The sequence below is a fragment of the Vanacampus margaritifer genome, chromosome 16, assembly GCF_051991255.1.
Source record: "Vanacampus margaritifer isolate UIUO_Vmar chromosome 16, RoL_Vmar_1.0, whole genome shotgun sequence".
Taxonomy (NCBI): Eukaryota; Metazoa; Chordata; class Actinopteri; order Syngnathiformes; family Syngnathidae; genus Vanacampus; species Vanacampus margaritifer.
The window spans coordinates 16,749,936-16,766,287 of record NC_135447.1 but is presented as its reverse complement, the minus strand read 5'-3'; the positions used below and the strand labels follow the sequence as shown (position 1 = coordinate 16,766,287).

General features: G+C 41.6%; 1 protein-coding gene across 4 annotated transcripts in view; it reads right to left on the bottom strand.

The window, feature by feature from the left end:
• The window catches only part of robo4 (roundabout, axon guidance receptor, homolog 4 (Drosophila)), a 44,472-nt gene extending 36,351 nt beyond the window's left edge, over positions 1-8,121 (bottom strand). For 3 of the 4 annotated variants that reach the window (XM_077547524.1, XM_077547525.1, XM_077547527.1), the window contains exon 1: positions 7,759-8,121. In XM_077547524.1, coding sequence (XP_077403650.1) covers positions 7,759-7,954 — 196 coding nt within the window. In that variant the 5' untranslated portion in view covers positions 7,955-8,121. Of the gene's footprint in view, positions 1-662; positions 757-7,758 lie in introns of those variants that run through there. The other variant, XM_077547526.1, reaches the window with a different exon arrangement.
• Positions 8,122-16,352: the final 8,231 nt, after the last annotated feature.

Sequence of the window (16,352 nt, the reverse complement as noted above, 5' to 3'; positions counted from 1 at the left end):
TGCAAAGTTGGATGACCACATCCAAGGAAACGGGGGTGATCAGCTTCCTGATAGAAGAGGAAGCTCAAAGCACTCAGGGACAACTGAAGAACCACTAGAAATTGATGTTTATTTTCAATAAACTTTATAGCGCCTGTGAACTTGTAAACTTGAAATTGACCGAAAATGTAAGTGATTTCAATATGGATACGTTGTTGAACTAATATTTCCATGTTAAAAGACATTTAAAACTATTAAGTTGATTTAATTCAAAGGCAGCTCATTTGACTGCAAATGGACATAAGCACTAAACTGGTCAGATCAAATCAAGTGTCATTCAACAGCTACTGCACAACCAACTATAGAGCTGCTCTTCTTCAATTGTTCTTTCATCCGTGAGAAGCGGAAATGCCTCAAATAACAGACAACAATATTCTACTTGGCCACATTGTCACAGTAACTCCACATGGAAAAGTAAACAAAAACAAAAAAAATGCTGTTATTATCAATGTACTGCACATTTTATGTCTACTTATTAAAATAATCTCACACTTGAACACCATGAATGCACGTTAAACTAATCAGCAACCATATCATCGTTGCTTTACAATAAATCAATAGCTCTTTGATTTGGCGACATCATGTGTTACAGGAAATTATAGTACAGTACACAAGTAACTTACGTGGCAAAAGAAGTGCAGTTATCACGTAGAGCAGCATGAAATCACTTCTAGACATCACTGCGGTCAGTCCAAGTCAAGTCAAAGCAGTCTCCACATTCCGCAAAGACTTTCAAGTTTTGTTTATACTCGTATTACGGTAACACGCAGCCAACGTGCTGTGAGGGCAGATTTCAAAATAAAAGCACAAAACAAATACATGGAAATCGATGCTTTAGATGAAAAATAATTATAGAAAATACACACTCGGTTATCATACAACCATTCCACTTCTGGGAGAAATTAGATTAGCCCACGATCGAACCCAGGACATTTCATTCAGATCTGATGTGGCATTTTAAAATGAGAAGCCCTTAAAAGCCCTCAGAAATCTACATATTTGATTGGAATTACACCAACAGAATATTAAAAATAATGCTTTTGGTTTTACACATCCATTCTACTTCTAGAGACATACTAGAGTCAGATTTTGGGGGGCAAGTGCTCCGGGTGGGGAAAAAAAGGGCAAGTGCTCTGGGTGGGGAAAAAAGAGCACTTTTGTGCACAATTCCGAGATGACGTCACAAGTCAAGATGGCTGGCAATTTGGTGAACAAAATCTATCTGCCCATTGAAAAGTATTGGACTTTGGATTGTGTAATTTGATTTGTGAGGATGTCATGTTTAGTTTCTGTTTTCCTTGCCTTGTTAAGTGTGATCCTGCCCATCCTCGTGTTATCCAATCAGTGCCCTCAGCCACTTGTGTCTTGTCCAGGTGTGTCTTGTTGTGTCGTTAGTGTTAGTGTATTTAGTCTGCTGTCTCCCCTCTGTCTGTGTGGGTACATTGTTTTTCCCCATGTCACGCTGCTCGTTTTTTTCCTTGTTGTTCCCTCCCATGTTTTGATTTCTGATTTGTTTGATCTTGTAATTTGGAAGATTTTCCAAATTTCTATGAAAAAAATTTTTTTTCATAGAAATTAAATTCTTTTTTTTTTTTTTTTGATTGAACCTTTGCCTCCTCGCCTTGTCTTCCCGCATTTGGGTCCCCAAGCTTCCCCGTTTTGACAGAGGATTATTTTGATTTCAAAATGTGATGAGATGTTGTTTGTATGATAGTCACAGGAAAAATAATTAAAATCTCCCGTTTGTTTTCATCGTATAAAGGAAGCTTTTGCAATGTGTTGCATTGGGGACATATCAAAAATGCCTGCATGTTCGGAAATGTCAATAGAAGTTTTTAAATAAACATTACACACACATAATAATAATTAATAATACCCCACAGCTAGTTTTAATAACAACCTATTAGGGCAACCTGACTGCAAGACTTGTAGCATAGAAGTAACTTACAATTACGGTTTGTACTAAATAATAGCTAATAATAGCTTCATGCTTGCTGATTTAGTACAAACTACTGAAAAAACATTTTTTCCCCAATACAATTAACCTTAAGGAGCAAATCAATATTAAAATGAGATCTTTAAAAGGTGCTAAACTCTAGTTACCATGACTCTCTCTGGCCTTGACTCTAAGTCTGACCTTTCATCTTCATGTGTCTTTGATTTCATCCAAGAGAGCAGAGAGATGCTTCACTTGACTGATTGCTGTAGCTCTTTTTCTTTTCCCCTTTTCAGCCTCTCCTTTCTAGGCATTATGCTACAATTACTAATAAATACACCAATTGTAACCAAACAGACCAATGGCATGAGAATGAATAAGACTGACTGTTGTCATTACAAAACGGCAAAAGAGTATTTTTCACAGGCAATTGACAATTCCAAACATCCGGGCATTTCTGCATTTCCACAATGCAACTCAATGCAAATGCTTCGATCACCAATCACGTATTGGATTGTTTTTGCCTGTGACTACTAGCATAATACAAACCAGACACAAATAACAGTTCATCACATTTTGAAGTCAAAATAACCTCCGCAAATCAAATTACAATGATCCAAAGTCCAATGCTTTTCAATGCACAGATTACAGAGAGCTTCCTTTCTCCGTCATTAATCTTACTATGTGGTGGTTATCACGTTATCTATTATTGACTTAGCATACATTTTAAACTAGGTGGCTAATATCGGCTAATTTAAGGTCAGTTGTTTGTGCTGTATGAAACATGCTACTTCACAACAAAATGATTATAGGTAGGGAATAGAGGGCAAACAAACATCAAAGGATTCATAACACAGTTACCTGGCTGAGGTGGAGCAGCAGGGGAAGAAGATGCGTGTGTGTGTGCGTGCGTGTCTGTCTCTGTGGGTAGTTAGCGTTTATGTGACAAAGAAAGCGAGCGAGCGAGAGAGCTAGGTCGAGTGCAAACGCGCAGGGAACGCATATCAGGGCTTTTTATTTGTATATATATATATATATATATATATATATATATATATATATATATATATATATATATATATATATATCCATCCATTTTCTTAACCGCTTGTCCTCACAAGGGTCGCGGGGGGCGCTGGAGCCTATCCCAGCTGGCTTCGGGCAGTAGGCAGGGTACACCCTGAACTGGTTGCCAGCCAATCGCAGGGCACACACAGACGAACAACCATCCACACTCACAATCACACCTATGGACAATTTTGAGTGTTCAATTAACCTGCCATGCATGTCTTTGGAATGTGTGAGGAAACCGGAGTACCCGGAGAAAACCCATGCAAGCACAGGGAGAACATGCAAACTTCACCCAGGAAGGCCGAAGCCTGGACTCGATCTCACGTCCGCTGCACTGGGAGGCGGACGTACTAACCAGTCAGCCACCGTGCCGCCCAGGATTAATATCATATCATATCATATCATATCATATCATATCATATCATATTAGATCATATCATATATCATATAAACCCATGCAGGCACGGGGAGAACATGTATATATATATATACATATATATCTATAAACACACACATATATATATATATATATATATATATATATATATATATATATATATATATATATATATATATATACACACACACACATATACTTCTCTATATGTATGTATACTAGGGGTGTGCCCAAAAATTATTCAGAATTCATTTTAAATTTCCCAAAATTGATTCTTGTGAAAATAAAAATAAATCATTTTATACTGTCTGGCCCTTGTGTGCCTGTATTCATGTTCATGTTGTACACGATTTGGCCACTTAGGGGCAGTGTGGTTCCATGCGTTTTGATACACAGTTAAGTTGTAGCCACATTAGAGAGTAGATGGAAAAAGTCACAATCAAGTTATTACAATAAAAGTTTTGTTTTTTTTGCCGTGTAGAAAGATCATATGTCGGTGAGTAATGTTAAGATGCTTCTCTGTATACATTCCTAAAGCGTTTTGTATGAATATTTTTTGAGTGAATATTATTTTGAGTGATAAAAGTGTTGCGAGGAGCGCACTAATTAGCATTAGCGAGTCAGACTTTAGTAGATAATCATGGTGCTTTGCACATATATAGATTGAAGCAGAAATCATTGTCAATCAAATCATTTTGAATCAAAAATCGTTCCGAATCAAATCACAAACCCAAAAATTGGAATCGAATCGAATTGTGTTCCCACCCCTAATATATAGAGAAAAACAAACACTTTTTGTCATATGTTAAACTTAAGACTATTGAGACAGTATAACACTATTAAAATAAAATGATCTTTTGAAAAATTAACCCTCTCAGGATAAGCGGTATAGAGAGAGAATGAATTTTAAAACTCACTAGCCAATCAGAGGCAGTAGAGACAGAAGGTGTGACTAAGGGGTGTGGTCAGTCATTTGAGGACACACAACAGCCACCCGAAGAGCACCCATCGGCATCGGTTTCTATTTTACATTGCAAAAATTACAATATCAACCCCGTAATATTCAGTTTAGCAAGTGATTGATGTTTATATTGATCTACCAACTTGGGAGTGATGGCCCCGACTTCAGCCATCTTTCCGGCTGCAACAAAATGTTTGGAGAGGATAAAGAATGAGAACTTCATCCTCTCCAAACCTTTTGTTGCAGCTCAATACAATACATGACACTAAGATAAGTGTGAAGGAAGAAATCTCACTCACGATGTCGACTAATGATCAAAATATGCACTTGAATGGGGAAGGATGGTGGGACAGAGACGCAAAAGAACGAATGGTCCCTATTGAGGGATGTGATAAAAAATATGCCTTTAAGTGAGATGCTTAAGGTACATTGAAATGCATTTTAAAAACAAAGCAAGCGCACACAGAAAGTGAAGTCCTCTCCCAAGGTAGCCTGTATACTGTATGCAACAGGACTGTGTAAAGAACATAAGTCACCACTACTTTTGTTTTGATAATGGTGCATTATGGAACAACCAATTACATTTCAAGAACCAATAATTTCAAGAATTAAATTTCAATCTAGTTTGGTGACGATCTGGATAAGGGTAATTTCTTCTTCTTCTTCTTATTTAATTTATGAAATTAATTAAAAAACAAAGGAAGGCCACAATGATCAGCATTCGGCATCAATACCATTATTATTATTATTATTAGTATCCATTTATCAATCCATCATCTGAAACGCTTCACAAGGGCTGTGGGTGTGCTGGAGCCTATCCCAGCTGACTACAGGCAGTAGGCAGGGTACAACCTGAACTGGTCGCCAGCTAATCACAGGGCACACACAGATAAACAATCACTCACACTCACAATCACACCAAGGGATAATAATAATGTCATCAGACAGACAAAAACATAAAATTGTGTGGAAATGCTGGCATCTTCAAATCATATTATAATAAAAATACAAATACAATTTTTGAACTCGAACGACACGTTAGCCCAAGTGTTCCGATATTTTTATTTTAGCCCTCCGAAAAGGCTCAGCAGGACACACACATTGTTATGGCTCGTGTTTGTCTGTTTGTTTATTGAACATAAGACCACAGGTCATAAACCTGGAACAAAACAAATACAAATATCACGATATAATGCTAATATTACATGTATCATTATACATATACATGCACTGTATACATTTTATTTATTGTTGAAATGTATGTTCTATGTTGTTTGATTTGATTTCAAATAACATCTATTTTTTATTACAACAAAGCTGATGCACAATAATTGTTATTGAATGTGATCAACTACCTAACCCATAATGCTTTGCAAGGTTGGCTCATACGCACAACAGCTCTCTTCTGCTCGTTACCGAGTCAAACAAACGTGCGACGATTTACCCAAGCTTCACATAGAACTTTTCTTAGAGTAAGCACTGCACGCAATAGTCACAATGTGTGTTTCCATTAGCCTCAGTTTTGCACAAAAGGTAAGTTGCGCATAAAGCTCTGGTAATGGAAACACATGATTTAAAAAAAGTAACTCTCAAATCTCGCCCAAAAGTTTTTACGCTCTCATGAGGTGGTTTTTGAGACGTGTCGAAATAGAAGTATTTCGCAAAAGTGTAATGGAAACACTTTTTGCGCATTCCCTATAGTCATGTGACCCCCGCCCGGTCACAAAGGAAAGGAAGTAGGAAGTTGCGGGGCCACTCGCTTTCGTCGTCACGTCCCATATCGTTGCATGAGAAATTGCCATTGCCCCGGGCAACGAGCAAACAAGCGTCATACGGCGCACGTCGTCGTTGAAATCCACCGTCCGCACCATAATATGAGTTACAAGCACGCGCACACACACCGACACCAAATGGTCGAACCAGTCCGATGAGGGGAGGGAGATGTTTTTAAAGTAATATTAACAACTCCGGGCGTCTGTCTTCCGTAAACATCATGATCACCTCCTACAGAACTGCAAGATCGCGCGAGAAGGGACATTAGAAGAATTGCGCCTTAATGTGTCTGCGGAAATGCTCCCACACAGTCAGTCAATTGGAGCGCTTACGTGAAAATACGGTAAATCTAATACATGAATGGGGCGGCGGGTAACGACTCTAGTGAGCCCAATATAGCGGAGTAAGAGTAGCGTTTCTTCTAAGCACATCTACTCAAGTAAAAGTAAAAAGTATTGTGTGGTAAAACTACTCTTAGAAGTATTTTTTTTCAAAAAGTTACTCAAGTAAATGTAACGGAGTAAATGTTACTACCCACCTCTGTATATGAGTTATTGTCACTTGTATTATTAGTTGAGGATTTGTGGTGATCTCTGGTTTACTCTCTAGTGGCTTTCTAGTAGGGATAGACCAATTATTGTCCGGGCCGATTATTGGTGCCGATATTCAACATTTTGACGAATATCGGCATCAGCCTTTTTAAAGAATCATACATCTGATAATATATCAATTAAAAAATGTGTCAAATTCAAGAAACAATTTATTTAAAATTTCAGTTAACACCAACAAAGTGATGCTGCTTACCCTAAGAACTATCTGCACCTTGTTTTTGTTTAAAATTATAATTAAGATACGGGTAAGTATAATTTTAATACTTAAAGATATTTTGAAATTTTGGAAAACTTCATTTACTGTAGAAAAAATAGGGAGCTATTTGCTTGTTTAAGTTTTTATTTGACTTTTGAAGACATGCTACTGCCCTTGGGACATCCCTGGACTTTTTGTTAGAATTTTAAAACAAAGATGGCTACCTACTAAGATTTTTTTGAACCGCAATACTTAGCGAATCCTAAAAGTTGCTCAATAATCTCAATAATATATAATATAATATAATATAATATAATATAATATAATATAATATAATATAATATCAATAATAATAATATGTTTAAAAAATCAACAAATTTAAGAGCTGGAGTTTGTATTCTTATTTTTATTTTGAAAATTAATATCGGCTCCAAATATCGGTTATCGGCATCCTTGACTATTAATAATCGAATCAGCCCTGAAATAACCATATCGGTCTATCTCTACTTTCTAGTTATATATGATCTTTATGACATTGCTAAACAACACATCTAATAGTGGGGGAAGACTTATACACATTTCAAATATAAAAATAATTTCTCATATCTGTAATCATAATAAACATAATAAACAGCTTAAATTCTGTGGGAGTCCTATAAAATGATGATAAACGCAGCATTTAGCAACATTATTCAAGTTCTGACTAATTATGAAAAAATCCATGTCCTTGTCAAAATGTGAAGTTAACATGACTGAACATTTTTATGTACTTACCTTTTTTGTGGATTGGCCTGCTCCTGAGAGGTGTGTGCTTATGTCCAAGATGTTTGCGTAAATGCGCCTTTGTATGGGTCTTAGACTTCTTATTCTCCAGTTCTGATGGGCAGAGATCTTGGCATTTGCACATCTGAGAGTACTCAGCCCAAATGTAGAGCCATGCCACATAGAGTAGCCATGCACTAACATTCATCTTGAGCCTGAAATTCCTGCCTTCGGTTCCTGGGTGCCAGTCCAAAAATCTGAACTGGTTCTACTACGACACCCATGCAGAGTGATTTACTGACGTTGTAAAACTCCAACCTACATACGTTTAACATGATAATCCATAAACATGCCGGAGGACCCTTGATGGCACTCTTTAATTTAGCTCCTCTTTGGTCCCATTCATTCTTCTCATTGGATACTTTTTCCTTGGGGGACAGAAAAGAGGAGGGAGAAGTTGGGGGAAAACAAAGCCCCCAAAGAGAGAGATTCCGACCTCATGCTGAGAAAATCGGGAACGGGGACCAAGGGGTACTGTCTTGTCACCCATATATGCCATTCAATCTGCATAGGATCAGTCTGAGGCTGGAGATCAAAAGGTGGGTAACACAAAGAAAGCTATCCATTGTATTTCAATGAAAACATATTTTTATGTATCAAATGCATAATGTTTGTTTTAAGTCACATTACCCAATATATTTTTGACATTCTTCTGTTCACATAAAATGATACATATTTGTCATTCAAGTGTTACCATAGAGAAAAAAGCTTTCACCACAATGTTTTATACAACAATTATAATAGCTCGAAAAGCTGACCAGTACCGAACAGTACAGTACTGACTTGACCAGTAAACTTGCTGAGCAAATTTGTAGCTGCCAGTCTACACAGTATGACACTCATACATCATGTTGTGCACATAAGAGAGAAACAACAGTATTTAATTAAACCATGTGAGAATGCAGGAGTTTCATTTCAACACATTTGGCTCATTTGCTTGGGCTCCTTAAGTGCAAGGCTTGAAATAACTTTTTATTCTCTGCAGTGCAGTTTTGCTCATCAATTACTTCGTTTGAGGAGCAACTTTCTTATAAGTAGCAACTTTTTTGCAGACACCTGAAGCAAGGTTTTTATTTTATTTATTCCATCCATCCATCCATCCATCCATCCATCCATCCATCCATCCATCCATCCATCGGTTATCCGTGGTCAGGGGCAGCAGCTTAAGCAGGGACCCCCCAGACTTTCCTCTGCCCAGCCACATTGTTTAGCTGGTTTTATTAAACAACAAAAACTTTACAATATAATGTATGAAAAATTTATATATATTTTTTGTTAAACATAGTAATTCTGAATGGATTTTATAACCTTGCCAACAAGCTGAATTCTCGCGGTATTTGTGAGTTCACAAACTCCGGAGAATACATCTTGTACCACTCCCGCTGATACGTTTGCGACCGCCCTTTGTCAGACCAATCAGGCGTTGTTTACGGCAGGGCGTAACCAAGAAGCACAGATGGCGGGGGGAAACAAACAAACCTAAAAGACAAATGGATGCTGCAATTAATTATGTTCTTGCAGAATTACTCACAGTTTCCTTGTTGAATTTGAGCAGCGAAAGGCACTTCATGCATTTTTATCTGGTGAGATGTTCGTGCACCACCAACCTCCGCCCCCCAAGATGCGACCAAAGACTACATTTTCATCCGTTGCCTTGATTGGTCAGAACAAACGTGCAAAGATGCCGCATCGTACAATCAGCTCTAAGTATTGTACAGCAAGTCCCTCCTTAACCAAACGGATCTGCCGAGTGAAGTTCCAGATTGATAATGTGAAGAACTCCCTTGATTGAATCTCAATGATCAATCTGGCTTGTGAGGTTATGGGTTTTATGTTTTTTTTTTATCAAAGTTCAATTCATTAAAAATAAAATTAAAGATATGCTCTGTCAGAATTTTTGTGTTGAAGTGGACCGAAACGCAGAGAAGCAAGGTCCAACGTCCAGCCCAGCGATGCTTTTTGAGATCATTTCAGCAATTATGATTTGCTATTCATTATGTTTTGATGGGGCGCAAAATGCAAATTTTGCCCCGCAAACTGCGATGTGAAACCGCTTATTTTGAGCATTGTCTATTGGTAAAAAAATTACACTGCATGTCTACCTGCTCTTTGCCTTAGTTCAGCGGTGCTTCAAGCATTGAATGTTCCCTCCACGCATGCGCAGCCCGAGTTATGCATACCAAAATAGCCACCTGTGACCCAGAGGTTCGTTTATTCTTTTCTTCTTGCATGGCGTGTGCAAACTTAAGCTACTTCTCTACCCCGAAGAACGTGTGTTCGACTTGTTCTTGACTTTTTTCGCCTCGATTTTCTTTGAACGGCGTTAGCACACCTTCTCCCAGCTTGCTGGCGCTTGTCACTCCACTGGAGTTGCCTATTAGTTGTTTGTTCCTTTTTTCTTTACTGGTGAAGGCAGCATCTGCGTTGTCGCTCCTAGCTTACGGTGTTGTGTTGTGCTTCTCGGTCGAACGACTAACTGGCTTTGCTTTGGCTCTGTGGCTTGTGTGTGCCACAGGTGCCGCGCCAAGTTTTTTCCTGTCTTCTTTTTGTGTGTGAGCCACTGGCGGTGCGTATCTCGCGTCTGCTGTGCAGGTGGCGTTCGGGCCCCTTTCTCTCAGGTTATTGCTACACTATCTTTGGAGCTTGTCCTAACCTCTGTGTTAGCCGCTCGCAGTGCGTCTGCTCTCGTTGGTGGACTCCGCGCATCCTGCCTTCAGCTTATCGCGAACAGGACCTGTTGTACCATTTGCGATGGAGGGCTCCCATTGTTGTGTTGACTGTGGCACCCTTTTTGAGGCCGCCGATGTCCAGGATGATCAATGCCTCGTTTTTGATCATGTTGGCGAGAGTCTATCTGGCACTCCTTGTGTGGAGCACACCTGCCTCCTGCGTCAGCTCTCACCTTTTCAACCGAGGTGCTGCTGTTATACCCCCGCCCCTACAGAGGTTGCAGAACCACCCACCCCACCTAGATGATGTAATTTCTTTGGTGGGTTGAGCGTCTCTTTTTCACGACGCTGCTGGTGGGCCGACGTCTATGATTTTGGGACCGAGCTCTTCGTCGTCTGCTCGGAGCTTGTCCAGTGAGGCAGGGGATGGTTCAATGCAGGCTGTCCTGTGCAGTGCCTTGGAGCGCCTGCATTTGGGCGTGACTCTGAAGGTTCAGTCAGCTCCTGAGAGTACTTTTTTGCGGCACAAGTGTCCTTGAGCTGCAGGCTTACTGGAAAGATACTTTCACAGCTTTCTGCCGACGGTCGCGCTTTGGAGCCTATCCATGACGCTGCTGGTGTCCGCTTGGATCGAATGCCTGACGTGGAACCACCATGCTCATCACGTCCCCGGAGGAGACCATTTGGCAGACTGTGTGATGTCCTCAATCTCAGTGTTAAGTGACCGATGGCCTTCTCACTCCGGGCCTAAATCGCTGGTGCGTGTGCTGGTTGCATTGGGAGTTCCCTGGCTCACCTTTTGCTAGCTCTCTCTGCATCCCTGCGAGAGGGCAGTATGGATGCTGCTGTATCCTTCAGTGAAGGGGGCCCTAAGCATTTGCCCTCATGACCAGGGAACACAGGCGGGTGATGTCCTTCCTGGTGCAGGCATGCCACCAGGTGTGGCTGGCGCAATCCCCCTTGAGCGAGGCCTCTAGGAGAGCTCTCCGTAGTGTTCCTGTGGAGCCGTGGGAGCTTTTTGGTTTAGCTTCAGTTGCGGCACTGGAGAGTTCATTTAGGGCTTCTGAAGACAGGCAGCAAATTTCCAGCCTCAATAGGTGTCATAGGTGCCCGCCTTCTTGGCTAAGGACACGATCAAGGTTGTGGATCCTCTGCCGCACCCCTGGGGCTTCTACTCGACCTACTTCTTGTGTCGGAGAAAACTGGCGGATATCGACCAATACTGGACCTCAGTGGCTCAACCAACATACAAAGTATTGCCATTATGTATGCTGACTACAACCAACATCTTGCAGACGGTCGCCCAGGGGGGTTGACAGTTTCTCCATTTTACCTACAGAGGCAATTCCGTGTGCTCCCTTTCTGGCTCTCCCTCGGCCCACAGGTCTTCATGAAGGTGTTGCCAGACCTCAACGATTGGCTCATATGCGCGCTGTCGGCTCAGGTGGTCCAAGACACCTCCGATCTCCTGTCGGATGTGGCCCAGTTGGGCATCAGGGTCAATTTGCCCAAGTCTACTTTTATTTGGGTGACATTGGACACCACAATTAAGAGGGCCCAACCGTCCTCTCACTGAGTGAACGACCTTCTTTGCCTCATCGGGCTCTTTCAAGAGAAGCTGCTGCCTTACCTCACCTATTAGTAACTTTTGTGCAAGCTGACATCCTTGGATGTCAAGTGGCACAGCCACCAGAAGCTCAGGGTGTCGCGTTGGTGCCTTCTTACCCTGGCACCTTGGAGAGACCAGGCTTTCCTGTCGAGGGGCATCCCACTGGGTGTGGTCTCGGGCCGCTGCAAGGTAGTCACCACAGATGCCAGTCTCGCAGGGTGGTGTGCCGTCTGGCAGCACAGGATGGCTCAGGGACTGTGGTCTGTGCAGGGCAGGGCCGATCGCATCAATCTGATAGAGCTGCGTGCGGTGCACAAGGCTGCCATGGACTTCTTGCCTTACCCAAAGGGAAGCCATGTGCTCATACAGTTGGACAACACCTCAACAATGTTTCACATAAACTACACCAGGGCAGCACAAGGTCCACCCGACTGTTTCAAGCCTCCCAGCACCTTCTCAGGAGGTCTGCCCCCCGCTTGGCCAATCTACGGGCCGTGTATCTGCCAGCTTACTCTCCCGTCTGGATCTTCCTCCAGGAGAGTTGCGTTTTCACCCGGAGGTGGTGCGCATGCCTTTGGGTGGTTTCGGCAGAGAGGGAGTCGATTTGCCTCAGAGGACTTGAGCCACTGATAACTGACTGTCCACCCTGACTCCCAGCACCGGAACACCACAGGGGTGTGTTCTTAGCCCTTTCCTCTATTCCCTCTTCACCTATGACTTCTCACCCATCCACCACATGAACACCATCGTTAAATTTGCTGATGACACAGCTGTGGTAGGACTGATCCACAACGAGACAGCCTACAGAGAAGAGATCCAACACTTGACACAATGGTGTTACAACAATAATTTAGACTTGAACATTTAAAAAACTAAATAAATTATAATAGACTTTTGGAAATCAAAACAGACTGAGTACAATGATCTTGACATCAATGGGGAGAAGGTGGAAAGGGTGGAATGTTTCAGATACCTGGGAGTACACATAACAGCTGATCTCACCTGGTCAGTGCATATCAGCCATCAGGTGGGATCAGAGGCTCTACTTCCTGTCCCAGCTCCCTGAAAACCTGCTGGTCAGGTTCTATAAGGCCACTGTGGAGAGTCTCCTGTCATATTGCTGCGCGGTGTGGTATGCAAGCTGCACAGCAGCGGACAGGAAGACTCTCCATAGGGTGGTGAGAACGGCGGAGAAGGTGATAGGGATTACATTGCCTCCGCTGGCTGAGATCTATGCTGGCAGGTTACAAAGTAAAGCCAGCTCCATCTCAAAAGACCTCATACACCCTGGCCACAAACTGTTACTCCCTCCCTTCTGGAAGAAGGATACTGGGCATGCACACAAATAGACTACTGCATAGTTTCTATCCGCAGTTAAATGCATAAAACCTCCTTAATAAATGCACTTACGCATGACCACTTTTAAATGGACTTTATATTGGCATTAGGGCTTATTTTATTATTTGTTGTGTTGTGTTTTATGATGTAGTGCCGAAGGTTGCTGATGCTGCTGAAATAAGTTTCATTGTGTACATAATGACAAATAAAGTTATATTCTATTCTATTCCTTTGGTTTTCTGTGAGGGAAACCACCAGCCCTCTGTGTCAGTATGTGTTGGCGCACCCGTGACCGTAGTACCTTCTCTACGGCTTTCCACCGCCTCTTAATATGGCTGATGCTTTAGAGGGTCCTTCAGGAGGGGCACACGCTGTGTTGCTTGGTGGCCCCTTTCTGGCCGTGGTTTAAATTGCCAGAACATCCTGTCACTCTGAATCCTCATGGTCACGAAATGAGTCCATACGAAATGAACCTCTGGTGACACCGGAATTTATACCCTTCTAGGGCCATCCAGGAGTCACAGGTGACTATTTTGGTATGCACAACTTGAACTGTGCATGGGCGAAGGGAACATTCAGTGATTGAAGCAATGCCTGTGGTCATTGTCTGGAACTCATAGAACCGTAGTTAGCCATAACTTTTGTTTTCTGTAAACAAGCAGCAAAAGGAAGTTATGAAAACTGGGTAAAGTTGAAGGCTTCTGCAATTTTAAATTGTTGATCAAGGCAACTATTTACTATTTTCAGACAACCAGCCACCAATTGATGTAATTTTTTTTACTCAAATGCAAATATAAATACAGGTAAACAACACACGTCATGCATTTTTCCTAAACCTTGACGGCCACAAACACAAACTGCTGAATTGTACAGCCGTATACTTATGTCAACCATCTGGTCAAATCTGACTGACCCACAAAACTACTGTTTGGAATATCAGGCAGAAGCTAAGTGGTCTAGTGGTAGCGTGTCCGCCCTGAGACTGGGAGTTTGTGGGTTTAATACCTAGCCAGGTCATACCAAAGACTATCAAAATGTGACCCATTGATTGGAATTGGTTACATTACCAAATGAGTGTGGCACCTGCTGATGCTCACTGCTCCCTCAGGGGATGGGTCAAACGCAAAAAACAAAATTCACCCCACTTAGGTGTGACAATCAAGTGGTACTTTAGAACATTCAACAGTTGTGAAGTCAGTCAGAATCTGTTAGTCGACAGGCTGTGCTTGTGTACTATAATGAGTGCAGTGTGAAAGGGTCTTTCACACATACATTGCCATCCATTTTAGACAATTTAAACATTTTCAATACCTACACAATATTATGTTCAATAATTATATACAAACCGAATCTGACAAATGGGAGCTTTGACTCTCCTTCCCGTTCTTTTATAATCGACGGTAGAAAAATGTAGGTTGCACAAAATGCAGCCATTACTCCCATGGACTCTCAAACTGTGTTTATTTCTTATAAAATGGGGCAATTATGTCATCTACTGGTGGTTGAGCATTGACACTTACAGTGGAGTATAATCAGATTCTCCCTCATTTAGCCCTGTTGAAAAAAAATGTAATTGACAAATTTACTTGTCAAATCACGCTTAATCACAAACTGGGCAACACAATGTCACAGTATGCAAAACATGGTAGATTTTGTATGCCAGTTATTCTAAATCCAAGCTGATGACCAGCTGTCCATGAGTGTCTTGTTTATCTTAAAACAGAAGGGCAATTTACCTGATTTTAAAGACATCTAAGTATTCACATTTGAGAGGCCGGAAACCTGAGTTTTGACAGTTTGGCTATTTAGTTCTTTGGCCACTATAGAAAGGAGCAGTTGGTACAAGATGGCTACAGAACAAGATCAAGTCCATGACTGACAATTTCTGTAGATTTGACAATGCACCAGGGACCGCTATGACCACCCATGCTGTTTCTATGTTATCATTATAGCCACTGGCTTTCCCCAAGCTTTGGCAGTATTAAAATTATTTTTTCAGCAATGTCAAGTCACCACTCCACTGATAAAGATTTCTTCATCCTAAAATAGGGTGCCATGTTCAAGCAGCAGAGGGCTAGAGGTGAGCAACCTGACTGCTAATCTGCGCATTCAATTGCTCCTTAGGAGACCAACGGGGCTATTCCGTAGAAGAGAAAGGAAAAATAAGCCTAGAGCTACTCAAGGATGGAGGGAAAAGCAAAGGAAAACAGAAAATACTTTATTTTTGTCATGGCTTTAAACTGGGTGGGAATGCCCAAATGGTAAACATTTGTGTCACCACATAGTGCACCCCCAAAAAAGCTGTATTTTCCACACTTTCAGGAAGACTGATAAACATTGCTATATGGATGATTTAACTTGAACTGAGACTCATTCTTCTGGGGTAAGTGCACTAACTTTGGTGTCCGTGTCCCCCAAACATTAATGAATTTTTGCGGACTGAGAGCTTGGTGGGGAGGTGGTGGCATGCATATCACAATCAGAGGGCAACTCAAAGTTCTGCTCGAATGAGTCTGAATGCAGAATCTACTGGAGAGGAGTGCACCACATCCCCTTCACACACCGAGCTTTCGGCTCACACCTCTTTACCCTTGCATTGCTCTTTCTCCCATCTTCCCGCCCCCGTCTCTTTATATGTCCAGCTGGCTGTGCCACAAAGACTTTGTCCCCTGGTTTCAAATGATCCCTCAAACCCCCACTTGCTTTGTTCTGATCATTTTCCCACTCCCCAGACACAGAGTTTAGCCACCAAAAATAAAATGAGGAAACCAAAGGGGGGAAAAATGGTGGGGGGCGGAGGGCAAAGATTATAGAAGTGCGTTAGTGTGAGAAATTGTGTGAAAACAAAAATGTCAGACAAGAACGACTGTTGGATATTCTCAATCAGGCCTTTGGGGATTATAGTCTCAAAGCCAAAAAATAAAAAAAAT